The sequence below is a fragment of the Pristis pectinata genome, chromosome 28, assembly GCF_009764475.1.
Source record: "Pristis pectinata isolate sPriPec2 chromosome 28, sPriPec2.1.pri, whole genome shotgun sequence".
Classification (NCBI taxonomy): domain Eukaryota; kingdom Metazoa; phylum Chordata; class Chondrichthyes; order Rhinopristiformes; family Pristidae; genus Pristis; species Pristis pectinata.
In genome coordinates, this window is record NC_067432.1 from 22,687,011 (window position 1) to 22,703,698 (window position 16,688).

The window sequence follows — 16,688 nt, forward strand, 5'->3', positions numbered from 1 at the left end:
CTAGAAATTGGATCTATTAGTGTTTTATATGTAAATCATGAATAAAAGCAGCTTTCCCTGGGTTAGATTGTATTAGTGATCATCTCCGGAAGCTAGGCAGGGCACTTTTCACCTTAGTGAGCCTCACGTTTTTTCTGATATCACACATGCTTCGCATGAGGTGACTGTTTTCTGACCGTGTTTCCTCCTTTGCTGATATAAATTGGAGCTTTTGTGTGCAACCTCCAATCTTCGTTGATCACTCACCAAGCAACAAAGTGGTACATTTTGCCACTTTGTTGTATTTGCATCTTTTTAGTTGAAACCTGTGGATATCAGGAAACCTGATCATCAACTTCAGAACTTGCTACAGGTTACTCAAACACCTTCCAAGCAGGAATCTGCTTAAACTAACAGGGAGTGCTTATTTCTGTGCTTATCGGCTGAGTTTGACATTCATTGGGTGCCTCAGTGGTGGCACTGTAGACGTTGTTATTGCAGTGCCTGGTCCACCGGTGGTCGGATGAAGGGTGTTGGGGATGTGCTCAGGTCGAGAGGCAAAGGCACATCTAACTGTGAAGAAATTATATGCTCAAAGTCTTCATAGGCACCACATCTTCCCTGGATCTCTCTGACGACCAATGTATTTGCAAGCTCTGGTTTTTCAAGTCTGTCATTGCAGAGATATGGGACAAGCCATTAGCCTTGATCTTGTGCCTGGACTGTCCTCTCCATATAGGTTAAGGCCATCTTAATCCTCAACCCTTTTACCACAAGTTCTCTCCAAGGTGTTGTAGCTAACGTCTTCAATGTGTCCAGACTTTTTTCTGTTCACCAGAGAGTACAACCAGACACAGTGGAACTGAGTTTGTATACGTTGCTTTCAGTGACAACCAGGTGGTATCCTGTGCACTGGGGTTTGCCAGCATAAATAGCTCTCACAAGTGCACACCACTGTTGACTCCACTCATATGCCCATGAGAGCTCCCATTAATTATCCAGTTCTTTTTATAACAGGAAAAGTTTCCACTCCCTCAGAGTTCAGGTGATCATGAATCATAAGAAAATATCTCCCCATGAATGTCATGTTTCTGGGAAGCTCATGTGGCACATTCATCCTCAGAAAATGAACTGCCAGACTCTTTCTGTGCCAAGTACTGCCTGGAGGGATGGATCCTAGGGGACAAGGGACTACCTTCTACTTCCCAAGCTCTTCCACTAATTCACAACCCACGATAGCTGCTGTGAGCACAGCCTTCATGAGAGCCACAAAAGTAGCAGAATCCTGGAAGATGCCTTCTGAAAGTGAGATTCTTGGTGCTTGCATCATTTGGGACACCCTGCAGTACACAGACAGCAGGTATGGGGACTTCATCGTCGTGAGTGTGTTGCACGACCAAACACAGCAGTCGGTACCAGAGGAAGAACAGGATCTTGACCTGACCTTCATGAAATACAGATTGAGAGGAAGAGGAAGCTGCCAGGTGAAGTCCAAGCAGAACACCACCAGCCTCATTTCTCAGCAGAGTGGAGACAAACACCATTATCTTCACAGGCTATAAGGAAATCCTTGATAGGGAATATAAACAGGAAATGTTGGAAACACTCAGCAGGTCAAGCAGCATCTGTTGAGAGAGAAACATAGTCATAATTTCAAATTGTCAGAGCACATTAGTAGGGAAATGTTTTTCATAAGGATCATAGCCACCAATCCAGACAGTGAATCTCATCACACTCTAAACCTTGGTACTAACATCGTTCTTCATTAATCAGCTGGGAGAGCCCAGAAAACACATGATAAGTTTCATGTGATTTGCAGAATCACCTGCATTGATTAGAACGCATCAGTGAATGAATTCCTGATCCATTCACCGAAGTACTTACTACAACTGTTTTTATTACTACAACTACTCACCTTAACATATTTTGTGACATAATATTTATTTTTTTCTTTGCCCAAATGGATATGTATTCTCACATATGAAGGAGACCATTGTAACTACCTCCACACTTACTGTTAGGCTCTTCCTATGATGGTCCTAAAAGCTCTCCTCTCCTCTGAACTCACAGGAACTTCTGTGGCACCTCTCACTGAGAGTGGCGGTTCTCTCCCACTAAGTCATAGGGTTGCCTTCCTCTTCCTTGCGGCTTCTTTCTCCTCCATGGCAGCTATTGTATATGTTGCTGATGTTTTGTTGGAATGGGTTGTGAGTCTTCTTGGATTGGTGCATAGTAAAGTGTTGGCAGGTACTCTAAACGAGTGTAATCACACTGGGAACAGTGCTAATCCTGTATTAGCACACGATACTTTATGTAAAGTACCAAAGCTTCATTCAGACTTATTTTTGGCCACATCTTTGAAGGGTCCCAACACAGCATGTTTACCACAACCAATAAGGGTAAAATTTAATTTCTAGGCATTCCTTTCTTGCATGGCTATAAATTAAAATATGCATTTAGAAAAAAAATGTTAGCAAGGAGTAATGCTGCAAAGATTCCTCTACAAATGGTTAAAGTGCAATCATTAAATATTTTCCAAAATAGGTTTATTAAAACCCGAAGTCAAGTCCGGGAATTGGTGATGCAGCACAGCGTTTAGATTGAAATATCAGTTTTCTATCCACTTCAAGAAGTCTCCTTTAAATCTTGCTGAGAAAGTACAGACAGATGCTTTATTATTCAATGATTTTGAGACCCAATATTTAGATGCATGAAACAAAATGCAGGCAGGCTGATTTAGTGCTATGTAATGTTTTTAAATTACTTCCAGAAGATCCATATGCAGCTCTTTTTCCACCCAATAGCTCCATCCCTGCCTGTCTGCTTGCGTATCTGCATTTATTATGTTCATAGCCCAATCAATTTACATTTGTATTTTGTGTCAAAGTGATTTCAGTACATGCCACTGATCAGTACTGAACTTAATGTATGAAACTATGAAGACATGAGAGGAGAGTTGGCTTTGGTAAATTGAGAGACTACATTAAAAGGTATGGCAGTGGACAGGCAATGGTTAGAAATTAAAGAAATAATGCACAAGTTGCAAAAAACATACATACATACATGTATTCCTTAAGGATGCCGAAACCCAACAGGAAAAGTGATTCATCCATGGCTGACAAGAGCAGTTAAAGATTGCAGTAAATCCAAGGAAGAGGCTGATAAAGTTGCCAAAAATAGAAGTAGCCTGAGGATTGGGAACATTTAGAACTCGGCAAAGGTGGATCAAGAAATTGATAAAGGCAAAGTAGACTATGGAAGTAGATTGCAAGAAAAATATTGGTACTTAAAAAGGAAAAGACTAGCAAAGGCAAGTGTGGGCCCCATCCAGACAGATACATGGGAATTTATAATGGAGAGTATGGAATTAGTAGAGGAATTGAACAATTACTTTGTATCTTTCTTCACAAAGGAAGGCACACAAAACCTCCAGATATACTGGAGAATCAAGCGTCCAGTGAGAATGAGGAACTACATATTAGTCAAAGAACAGGGCTGGAGCAGTTGGTGAGCTTGAGTCATAGAGTTGTACAACATGGAGTCAGGCCACCGGCCCACCGAATCTGCACTGACCATCAACCACCTGCTTATGCTAATCCCATTAAATCCCTGAGGCCCAATGACTTACATCCCAGACTTCTGAAGATAATGGCTTTAAAGATAGTAGATGCTTTACTTATTATCTTCTAAAGTTATAACAATTCTGCATTCGATCGTGTGGTTTGGATTGCAGTAAATGTGGCCCCACTAAGAATGGAGGGAGAGAGAAGACCAAAAAAAAATTGATAGCCTGATGTTGGTGGATGGGAAAATGCTGTAATGAAGGATGTAATAACAGAACATCTCAAAAAATAAATAGGACTGAGCAGAGTCAGCATGGAATTATGAATGTGAAATCAGGTTAACTAATCTGCTTTAGTTCTTTGAGGATGTAATTTATAAAATAGATAAATGGAACCCAGTGCATGTGGTGTATTTGGATTTTCAGAAATAAGGTCCTGCAAAGAAGGTTGATCAACAAGGTTAAGGCACATGAATTGGGGATAATGTACTGGTGTGAATTGAGAATTAATTATCAGATAATAATTAAGAGTGGGAACAAACAGATCATTCTCAAGTTGGCAGGCTGTAATGGGTACAGTACCATTGGAATCGGTGCATGGGCCCTTGCTTTTCACAATCTGTATCAATGATTTGCCTGAGAGAACCAAATGTCATTCAAAACTCCAATAATTCACTATCAGATTATTCCAAAAATCCCAATGGTTTGGCATCTGGCTCACCGGGACCCAGAATCGCACCCCTTTTCCCTCATCCGGGGACCGGTTCCCGCACTCCCTTTCACTCTGCAGGGTCCGGTTCCCTCACTCCCTTTCACTCACTGGGGCCTCAGTTCTACATTCTCTTCAAACTCATCTGGTTTTGTTTCTCACATTTCCTTGAAGTTTACTGGGCCTTGTTTCCCATGCTCCCTTTAAACTTACCGGGTTCACTGGAAAATTTATTCTGCTTGTCACATTTTATATATTAAAAAAATGAATTGAAAGTGTGTTGGAATATTAATAGGAAAAGCATCTGATAGTCCAGAAAATCATTCAGCACCACCGACGTTCTGAGCCTGCCGGATTAACAGAGTTTTATTGTATTTCCAAGTTCACAGACGACACCAAACTAGGTGGGAGTGTGAGTATGGATGAGAATGTAAAGAGGCTGAAATGGGACATGGACAAGCTCGGGCGTATGAAGTGATGCACTTTAGGAAGTTAACCAGGGCAGTACAAACACAGTGAATGGCAGGCCCTAGGCAGCGTTGTTGAACAGACAGACCGAGGGGTACAAGTACATAGTTCCTTGAAAGTAGCGACACAGTTAGAAAGGGTGGTGCAGAAGGCACATGGCACACTTGCCTTCTTCAGTCAGCGCATTGAGTACAGGGGTTGGGACATCATGTTGCAGCTGTACAAGACTTCAGGGAGATTGCACTTGGAGTATTGCAGTTCTGGTCACCTCACTGGAGGAAAGATGTGATTAATATAGAGAGGGTGCAGAAAAGATTCATGAGGTTGTTGCTGGGATTGGAAGGCTTGAGTTATAAGTAGAGACTGGATAGGCTGGGTCTGTTTTCCCTGGGGCAAAGGAGGCTGAGAGGTGAGAGGTTTATAAAATCATGAGGAGCAAAGATAAAGTGAATGGTCAGTCTTTTTCCTAGTATAGGGAAGTCTATAACTGGTGAACAGAAGTTTAAGATAAGAGGGGAAAGATTTAAGGGGACCTGAGGGACAACTTTTTCCTCACAGAGGCTGATGGGTATCTGGAATGAGGTCATGTTTAAAAACAAATACAATTGCAATGTTTAAAAGACATTTGGACAGGTATGTGGGTACGAAAGGTTTAGATGGATAAGGGGCAAATGCAGGCAAGTGGGACTTGCCGAAGTAGGCAACTTGCTCGATGTGGACAAGTTGAGCCGAAGGGCCTGTTTCCATGCTGTATGACTGTAAATGAGTTGGTGAGAAGGTGGCAGCTAGAAGGAAATGTGGAAAACCATGAAGTTTTCCACTTTGGTGAACGTAACAGAAAAGCAAAGTATTTGTTAAATGGAGGAAAATTGAGTGGTGTTGATGTACAAAGGGACCAAACTGTGCTTGTACACAACTCACTAAAAGCCAACGTGCAGGTATAACAAACAATAATGAGAGAAGATAGACATATTATCTTTTATTATAGGAGGGTTTGAATACAGGAGTAAGGGAGTTTCAATGCAATTGTATAGGGCCTTGGTGAGACCAAACCTGGAATATTGTGACAGTTTTAGTCTCCCAACCGAAGAAAGCATGCACTTGCCACAAAGGGAGTTGGTAAAATTCGCAAGACTGGTTCCAAGGATGGTGGGTTATGCGATTTTTTTTTTTTTTCTTTCTAATGTTTGAAAGAATAAGAGGAGATTTTCATTGAAACCTTAAATTCTTAAAGGGCTTGACAGGCTTGATACAAGGAAGATGTTGTCCCTGGCTGAGGAGTCTAGGACTGGGGGCACAGTTAAGGGTAGGCCACTTAAGCCAGTGATGTGGAGAAATTTCATCACTCAGAAGCTCATGAATCTTTGGAATTCTGTACCCCAGAGAGCCATGAAAGCTCAGTCATTGTGTCAAAAATCCAATGGATAAATTTTTGGACATTAAGGGAATCCCTTTGGGGAGATTGCTTTAAAAAAAAGCACATAGTCAGAAGATCAGCCATGATGTTAATGAATGATGGAGTCTGCCAGAAGGGCCTACTCCTGCTCTGATTTCTTAGGTTGAGCCAGTAGGGTGTAAATAAATGTTTATGTTATTCCAATAATCAGATTGTTCTGCAGATTTATTCATGTTTGGCTTTTATTTTCCAACATTAGGAATTGGTGGCTTAGAAGATCACGTCTTAAAATCTGCCACGTTGTCGACTTCTCCTTTATGCCCACCTTTTACGCCTTTGAACGTTGAAGCAACTCCCATTGTAAGAGTAGCCGTGGAGCCTAAACATCCAAGTATGTGGATAATGTTGAGTATTTGTCTCTAATAAAAATGATGTTTATTTGGATTGGTTAATACATAATTTTGGAGTTCATCCAAAACTTTCCTGCCATGGCATGGATTATACCAAGCCCATTTCACTCATTACCCCTCTATCTGCTGATCTGCACCAGGATTTTTGTCCAACAGTGATTTGAATTTTAAAACCTGGTTTAGGCTGAGCACTTCATGAATTATAGACTCCTTCTGACCTGCATTTCTAATATCTATCCACTCTTGTATCCTGCCCATCGCAAATTTTCATTATTTCTCTTCTGGTGACCAACTCATCAGCCTCCTAGCCCCTAACTGTGTCCTTTATTCCAAAGCCTCCTCATCTTTACCTTTCTCTCCTATTTTTTTTAAATATGATTCTTTAAACCTCTCTTGGCAGTACTTTTGGTTATTCGTCCTAATGTCTCTTTACAGCATTTGTTGTCAAGATGGCTTTTGATCACTCTTCTATGAAGTTGCTTGGGATACATCTGATTAACTATAAGCAGCATCTGATTCCTGTAAAAATAATAACCCAATATGGGCATACAGAAGTACCAATGTCCAGTGTCCACTTGCCATGGAAGATTCAACAATGTCTGCAGCAGTAGAATTCGCAGAGAAAAATGACCTGGTCCCATGTCACATTTTACACCTCTTGAGCTTAAACTATTTTTAATTTACACTGCCATCAAGTCAAAATGGAACTTGGCATTGCCAATCTGATTGGGGCATGTAAAGATTTAACAACATTTTAACAATAATAGAGAGGAAAAGATCCCAGTCCATCCTGCCTTCCCAATGTATTTGTAATACCTTGTGTATTACAGTATGTTCAACATTTGATCTGGGGAAAGACAAAAAAAACAGGCTAAAAATTCTGGAAAAACTCTCTGATCTCCAAGGAAATTGAGACTAGGCAATCACTCCACCTCTGGTAATTTTATTCAGATGCTCATAGAATGACACCACTTAATCCTTTAAGAGTAGTGCCTGAGGAATTAGGTAATTGTTTTCAGAGGCATGCTTGTCTTTCTTTTTCAATCTTTTTATTAGTTTTCAAATTAATACAGCTTAATATATCAATGTTTATACATGTAATACAAAGAGATAAGGAGAACAATCATGACATGGATAATCCCAAAGAACAATAGAGTATAAAAAAAATCTGTAGATCCAATGATCTGTTAGTGAATGAATATAATATAAAGGAAAAAGATTTATTATAAAATATAAAAAAAAGAAAAAAAATAGCCCAAAACAATAAGAAAAATTATAAACAATGTATCAAACCAAACTAAGCTAAAGAAAAAAAAAATTCAAAAAAAAAACTGGACTAAAATTTCTCAATAGAAACAGAGCAATATTATGTCATCAACTCCGTTCCTCTAAATTGAAAGGTTATTATAAGGGGATCTATATCATGTGAAAATATTGAATAAATGGACTCCAAACTTCCTCAAATTTAAGCGAAGGATCAACAGTACCACTCCTAATTTTTTCCAAGTTTAAACGTGATATAGTTTGAGAGAACCATTGAAAAGTAGTAGGGGGTATTGGATCCTTCCATTTAAGCAAAATGGATCATTTGGCCGGCACACTTGTCATTGAACACCATTTTATATTTCTGCTGCTCCCTGAGTTGCACCTGGCTCCCTTGTCTACCTCCTCCTCTCTCAGGCCCTAATTCCTACTATGATACTGGCTATCCAATCCCAACATACTGATCTTGTCCCTGACACTTGACTCACATTTTCCCTCTTCTCTCAGAGTATGCCATGGTGCAGTATGCAAGAGAAACTGTGTAAAGTCCTTTTGGTGTGGTGTTCCATGCAACAGCCCTTTACAATGCCAATGAAATTCAAGGTCTCTATTTCAAGTGGACTTCGTCATCATCATAGGATCATACAATGGTTACAGCATAGAAGGATGCCATTTGGCCTAAATTGTAAATTGGTTTATTATTGTCACATGTACTGAGGTATAGTGCAAAACTTGTCTTGCATATGGTTCATACAGATAAATTGATTACAACAGTGCATTGAGGTAGTACAAGGTAAAACAATAACAGAATGTAGAATAAAGTTACAGTTATAGAGAAAATGCAGGTAGACATTAAGGTGCAAGGTGATAATGAGGTAGATTGTGAGGTCAAGAGTCCATCTTATCGTCCTAGGAGACCGTTCAGTAGTCTTATAACAGTGGGATAGAAGCTGTCCTTGAGCCTGGTGGTAATTGCTTTCAGGTTTTTGTATCTTCTGCCCAATGGGCGAGGGAGAAGAGAGAATATCCAGAGTGGGTGGGGTCTTTGATTATGTTGGCTGCTTTACCGAGGCAGTGAAAAGTAGTCAGATCATGTAATCCTATCATATTCATGTCAGTTCTCTACTAGAGAACTCTCAGTTCCTTCTTCCCACCCCTTTCTCTGCACCCTTGCATACTTTTTTTCACCATATATTTATCCTGTACACTCTTTAAGGCAAAATAGAACCTGCTTCCACCATATCTGAATGCAGGGCATTCCAGATTCCAACCACACATTGCATAAAAAATAGAACGGCCTCCCACTATCCATTCCATCCAGCGCCTCTATCATTTTAAGTACTGTATCAAGTCTGTCCTCAACCCAATGAAAGCAGTTCCAGACTCTCTAACCTTCTAAATATATTCCTTCATCCAAGAAACTCTTCTTGTGATTCTTTGCTGGACCCTCTCTAATGCCTTCACATCCTTCCAATGATATAGCAATCAGAACTGAACACACTGCTCCATTTGAGGCTAAACCGATGTGTTTTATAAAAGTTCAGAATGACTTTCCCGCTTTTATATTCCATGCCTCTATTGATAAAGCCCAGGTTGTGTACTTGTATTAATCGCTTTCTCAACCTGCCCTACCACTGTCAATGATTTATGCATGTACATCCCAGCTCCCTCTACAAGTGCAACCCATCCTTTATCCTACATTATCTCTCATCATTCTTCCTACCACGTGCATCACCTCGCTTACATAAGTTACGCCATCAGAAAGGTAACTTAAAAAGCTAAGCACTGCATGCCCTCCTTGTCAATCTTAGATGTTCCATTAAGAGTGCTATAGCCTCCACTCTACTTCGATTTGGCCTTGCATTATGTTTATCACTTTCAGGTGATGTGTAGATGGAAAATGTGCCACACATTTTATTAAAGATATTTTCCCCCATTCCTTGCCGGCACTTTTTTTTGCTGATTATTATGATGAGCTTTTCCTCTGCAATTTTTCTTACATTTCCTCTGGGATGTAGCTGTTATGAGAATTGCTAAATGGTACCCTTTTCAGGTTGGCTTTGAAAATAGACAAGATTCGAAAACTGGAGAGTCCTTGGACATAGTAGAACAGGACAACTACCAATTACTTTGTCAAGATCATTGAACCTATCAAAGTGCTGTAAATCAATAGCCCTGCTAATGAATGAGTAATAATTCGCCTATTGAAACTCATTCCGTTGTTGTCAGTGTAGTGCAAGTTATATGGTGCATCAATTCCGTTGCATTAATACCTCGAGTTAGTTTCAACATACACATCACTGACAATTGCAGTAGTTGTAAACAGATGGCTAATGATTCAATCAGTACTTACTTATGCTTTTAGATCAAAGGATCAAATGCAAGGCAAGGATAGCATAAAACTTTATATTTGCACTTTTCAGATCTACTTGCCCCAAGGAGCCCATCAGGCAGTTGCTTATAATGGGAAATAATGCACTAAAAGTTTTTAAGATCTTTGTAAGACCACACAAGACAATTAGAACTATGCTGGTGAGGAAATACAGTTCTCAGTCGGAATTCCATAAGATGGGAATCTCTATGACCAAAGGAATAGGTTTGTGGATGGAGTTGGTCCCTGCCGACACTATCAAGGAGCTAGGGGAGAGGGTTGTGTTTACTGTGTTATCTTCTAAAGCTGCAGTGTACTTAACTTCTGGATTTGTTTCCTTTACTCATGCAGGTGAAATGCCACAGCTGGTGAGGGGGATGAAGCTACTCAACCAAGCTGACCCATGTGTGGAGGTGCTAGTCCAGGAGACGGGAGAACACGTATTAATAACTGCTGGAGAAGTCCACCTCCAGCGTTGCTTGGATGATCTCAGAGAAAGGTTAGAGAGTAAACAGCAAAACACGGCCCAGTGGCTTCAGTACATTTCCTCTAGTGATTAGTGGAGGCCACTGCAATGAACAAATTCTTCAGGATGTGGCTCTGAAACTTTTCCCTGCGTATTTACTCATAAGGTACATCCATATGTAAATGATTAGTTTAACAACATTTTCAAATTAGATGCATTTTAAAATCTCTCCAGGCATTGACTGTGCTCCTGGTGGGAAGCATCATCTTCATGCCAATCCAACAGTGTAAAATTAAACTTGATGTTGCTTTGTTGGACTTTAGAGCCTAGCTTCCCCTTCCAGCTGATCAAATCAGCAACAGACAATTGTGGTAAGTGAAGAAACATGTTTATAACAAGTCTTAGATTCTGGATAGGGGGCTAACCACCAAATTTAGAAGCAAATGTTTTTTGAACTGAATACCGAGACTTGTAATGTGCATAATATATGATGGATGGCCACGATACTCCATATAATACATGCTATATACACCGTAACAGATCCAAAGTTTAAAAAATATCATTGAAAGTAACCTGAAATTTATTAGTTTAAAGTCAGCTTCAGATCAACTTCAGCACATAAGTAGCTACTTGGAGTTGCATTTTAGAGCAGTGATCTTGAAAGCACCTTCCAAGTCATCGTATGAACTACACTCTGTCCCAATGATACATATTAACAATAACCTAGAAGGTCACATAGTATACATATGAAGATTTTTTTAATGGGTCACCTAATTTTGTTGCTGATGGGATGTTGAAGAATCATATCTTGTAAGGACTTGGTATAATATTGGTAAGAGTGATTTGTTTTGGGATAAGGTGTTGATTTCGTGATGGTGTGAGTAGTTTTAGGAGTCTTGAGAAGTCAGATGCAACCTGGGATTAGTGAGCCTTTTCAGAATAGAAAGTGGAGGAACTTAGGAGGATATCTGAATTAAAGATGGTGAGTGGTGTTGAAATATAGACGAGAGGAAAATAGATAAGGGAAGGGACAACTGCTGGTAAGAAGTATTTTGTAGGATTGGACTAATCAGTTTGCTAGGACCAAGGTAAATTTTAGATTGCTTTCACCCTGGCCCAACTAAAGATAACAAGTTTAGTGGTGAGAAAACAGCAGCTGGCAGATGAGGCCAACTCTATGGGGCCATGTAAGTTATTTTTACAATGAGGAATCCTTATTGAAGAGGCATCTATTAGTATAGACAATAATGACTGACAACTATTGGCATCTTAACATTTTGAAAAACCAAAGGACATTAGTATCCATCTCTATAACCGGACTGTGCAACACAAAAAAAAATCATATGTAGTACTTTGTAGGCATCCATCAGATCGGGCCAGACCTTGCTAATGTGCCAACTAATAATTGTGTGAGCAATTATTACCTGGGACCTCAGTGAATGGAAGGCTCATTTAATGTTTGAGAAAGATTCAGAGAGACGGTCAATGGTAAAGAGTAAAAAAAAGGAAAATGTAACATTTGTAAACTTATAACAATTGATTATGTGCAGAAGTGAAATTGAAGTCTTTAAATTAAACAATTTCTAAGCTGGGAAGATTGATTAGAATTGAATTTGTAATTATCATGCCATTAAAAAGGCACTTAGGCTCAAATTGCTTAACTCTCCATGGTGGGGTTTAATGAACAATAGTTGTGCAAATCCAGCAGGTTCTTAAAAATAAAGGAAGGCTGTTTATGGACATTCAACAGTGAAGCAGAATAAATCAATCAGCAAGTTATCAAAATTCACAGCTAATAGCAAATCTCTTAACCTTCTGGCTATTTTGCATATAATGGCATGCGTGTTAATATGTTGGTATTTTTACTGCAGTGATGTAAATAAAATGTGTGACAAACCATTGTCTAGTAGACAAGGGGCTTGAAATTCTCTTGTTTAGCACGGTGTTTTCATGCTCAACTCGAAGAAATTTGATCAAAATCCCATTCATTTCTTATTGCACAATTCTTGCAGGATGCTAACTTTATTGTTAGATGAGCTCAAACACAGAGTGTCTAGACATGTGCATTGACTTCAAATGGCATAATACATGTTTTGAAATCACTGGGAGCAGAATTCAAGGTTGGCTCTATGTGAGTGGCCTACAAAATTCATTTGTGGGTGGTTCATACTGATGCAGTCCTTTACAAAACAAGTGAAATCTTCTTCTACGTGACTGAAAGAAGGCCAGCCTGATCTGGTCTGTGGCTTTGGAATTCCATGTATGGATCCTGCTTTAAGTCGGTAACTTTTAAGATTATTACTCAGCTGTTGCCCTATCCCCTCGCACCCTAACTCTTGTGGTTTTGACACCTTAATGTCAGTCAAAGGCTATCCTCTGCAACCAATTGCAACTCTAAAACCTATCCTAGCTGAACACGACCCCAAATCCAGCTGCTAATTACAACACCACCTCTGCCGTGACCCAACCAAAGTCTCAAGATTCCAATTTCTGTTGGACCTTCCCATGACTAAAGCTCCTACTGCCCTTACTTTCCTCTAGCCCCTCACTGCCTCTCTGCCACCTTTCTCTCTTCCCCCACTCTCCCAGTCACCTTCTCCTCCCCCACCCATCATAATCTAACAAAGTTCTTCCACTAATTACACCTTGGGACTCATGTGCAATAGAATATTGTTGTAGGGGATGCATTCAATAACCTTGCATAGTCCTGTCAACCCAATTCTAACCTGTCATCAAAACACCTTCAAGTCTTTAACAAATTCTAGATGAGGTTTCACCATAGATACTTTTGATTGTCGTGTTTCAGTCAACCTTTGTTAGGTGATCTCTATCTTTGCCTAAGCTTTCAGAAGTATTTTATTTTGCCTTGATATTTAACTTCTGTTAAGAATAAAAACAACTCCTTGTTCAGATTTTTTCGACTATTAGATCTGCCTTCTACCTCAGCCAGATTCTGTTTGTCCACTAATAGAGAATAATTTTGTACTAGACTCTGTTTTAACTGCCATAAACAGGATTAGAACAAGGCAGTAATAGTAGAAATATAAACTATAAACAAATAGTTATTGATGCATATTGCTAGGTCCCTTGGATAATGGAAAGGGAGGAGGTAAAAGTGGAAGGTAAGGGTGGTGGGAGTTTTAGTCATGGGAGGGTCCAGCAGAAATTGAAACCTTACAGCAGGGGAAGCTGGAGAAATTGTGTTTGGTGATTGAGAAGGGGTCAGGATACTACTCAGAGAATAATTCCAGTGGAATGCTGGGAGGGGAAGATTGGTTTATTGGTGACATCACACTGGACATGGCAGAAATGCTGGAGGATTCTCCACTAGATATGATCTGGGGGGTGAAAAGAGAGGACAAGGGGTGCTTTATCAATTTGGGAAGGAAGGGATTGGGTTGGGAGCTGAGATGCAGGAAATGGAGTGGACAAGGTCAAAAGCTCTGTCAGCATTGGATATAAATTTTTGATTAAGGGAAAAGTATTGGAAGCACTGGTTTGGAATGTGTTATCATCAAAGGAGATGTACTGAAGACTGAGAAAACTGGGAGAATGGAACTGAGTACTTAGAGGCAAGGTGGGAGGAAAGGTAGTTGAGGCATCTGTGGGAGTCACTGGGCTTATGGTGACAATTGATTGCTACCTATGCAACAAGTGGAGATAGAGAAGTCAAGACAGGGAATGAAAGGGCTAGAACTTGACTTCATGGAGAAAAAGGAAGGACAGAAATCAGTAGCGCAGTTGATGAGATGTTCCACCTCACAGTAAGCAAGGTGATAGAGATAACGTGGTCATCAGAAAAATAGATGATGGAGGAGACCTGAATGGGACTCGAACAAAGAATGTTCCACTTAACTGAAGAAGAGGCTGATGAGCTAGAGAGTGTAAGGAATTCAAGGACAGGGTGATCTCCTGGTGTATATTTGATGAAGGGTCAATCAGCAAAGATTTGAGGCTATTATGAAGAGACTTTATAATACAGTGAGCTGTAATCTGGAATACACTATCTAAAGTAATGATAGAAGCAGATTCAACTGTAGTTTTCAGAAGGGAATTGGATAAATACGGGAAGGCAAAAGAGAGTGCAGGATGACGGAAGAACAGTGGAGTGGAACCAGTTGAACATCTGTGCCAAAGAACCAGCACAGACATGATGGGCCATATAACCTCCTGTGTACCATTTAATTCTGATCCCCTTGAAAGTTCTGGCCTAACTGCTCCACATGTAAAAGCATTGAGAAATGGAAAAGCTTTGTGATGTGCTTTTAAATGAGTTATGAATTTTAGCTGAATGTTATATGGGTAATGACAAGGGAAGGATCTTTCTCTGCAGGAGCAGAAACAAGTGTGGGTGAAACAAACCCACAGATTTTTAAATTGTTCATATGCCACAACAGCAGCGTTATAACACTACAAACATCAGTGAAGTATTAATTAAACCAGTGCCCCATGTGTTCCACTTGAAGTGCTTTGAGTTTCATCTAAAACTGCTACTAATCCTACATTTCCGCAGTGTTGCTCTGCATTTCAAGCTGTGCATATGTTAGATTCTGTGATTATGCCTCACAGACATGCCATTTTAATCCTTTCCCAAATCAGCTGGATCCTGTTGGTGTGGGGAGGAGCAATGGAGGAAGCAATAGTTTAGACAAGTGAACTAGCTTGCTTGCCCAAATCCACTCTAGTCTCCTGAGAATTCTAAGAAATGCAATAACATCTTTCAGCCTTCTCCTTTCTTTGGTGAAAACTTGCATGATTATTCTCATAATCCAGTCTTGCCATCCCAAAACACTTTATATTCATTCCCTTCTGCATCCTTTCAATTGCTGCAGCATTTTTCTTGTGGCTTTACAAATTATTTGTGAAATGGCTGTATAACCTCACTGCTTTGACTCGTTATTTAATGTTTAATACATCGCAATATTGGGTGTCCTTTATTCACTGCTACTGAATATTGTTGTGATAACTTCTGTTTGTTGTCAGTCAGCTCTGCCAGATCCTTGTCATTTTCCCTGCACACTTTCTTTCTAGTTAAGTAATAATCACATCTATACTTTGAAATTCACTGCATTGAATTTCCTATGTCCTTCTTATCTGCCAATTTTCAAGTATATTTAAAATATTCTGAAACTTCTTCAACTTGGGAGTCTATCCTCTTCATTAGCCTTTGTGCTTATGACTCCAAGTTAAGATCATTTCAACTGCACTCAATAAAAAAAGTCTCAGAACAGACTCATATGAGGTTCCACTAGTAACAAACACTAGATTAGATTAATTTATTGACATATACACCAGGGTGCAATGAAATTCCTCGTTCGCAAAAAGCTCACAGAGTGAACAGTATACATGATAGTAATAAATACAAAGATGAGTGCAAAACAGCAGAATGGGGCAAAGATTGTAGTGCAATCTGAAGTGATGTAAAAAGGACACTAAAATGACAATAATGGAATAACCAAGAAAGATAAAGTTAAAAGTATGAGAACATGGCAGTACCACCTGGAAGGGGATGTGAAAGAGGTGATTGGCTCAGGAGTCAGATGGCATAGGGGAAGAAGCTGCTCTTAAGTCTAGACGTCCGGGCTCTCAAGCTCCTGTATATTCTCCCAGAAAGAAGAGAAGAAAGGGAATGGCCAGGGTGGCAGGCATCCTTGACCATACTGTTAGCCTTCCTGAGGCCACGCACCGTGAAGATGGACTAGATGGAAGGAAGTGACTAGCCTGTGATATGCTGGGTTGTGTTTACCACTCTCTGCAGGTTGCTCAGCTAATAACAGCCTCCATGGAACCACATACTGAATTTTATCAATTAGCACAATATGGATCCATTTCCACTGATTCCCACTTGACAGTTTAATTGATTGAAGCACATCTTGTATAGATATTACTTTTTGGGTACAAGAAATTTGCTTCAGCAGATTATGCTCCTGACACCTGATGCAGCATCAGAAAATGGCTGCCTTCATTTCTTAATTACTTTTCAAAATAGTAGGGATTACAGCATTGATCTTCAGACATTTAGAATAATTGGAATTCAATTATTATTGACAATAATAATGTACTT

At 39.8% G+C, this 16,688-nt stretch overlaps 1 protein-coding gene across 2 annotated transcripts in view; it reads left to right on the top strand.

Moving 5' to 3' along the window:
- efl1 (elongation factor like GTPase 1) overlaps nt 1-16,688 on the top strand; it is a 214,291-nt gene that overhangs the window by 144,464 nt on the left and 53,139 nt on the right. For both annotated transcript variants that reach the window (XM_052040661.1, XM_052040660.1), the window contains 2 exons: nt 6,374-6,505; nt 10,510-10,657. In XM_052040661.1, coding sequence (XP_051896621.1) covers nt 6,374-6,505; nt 10,510-10,657 — 280 coding nt within the window. The remainder of the gene's footprint in view (nt 1-6,373; nt 6,506-10,509; nt 10,658-16,688) is intronic.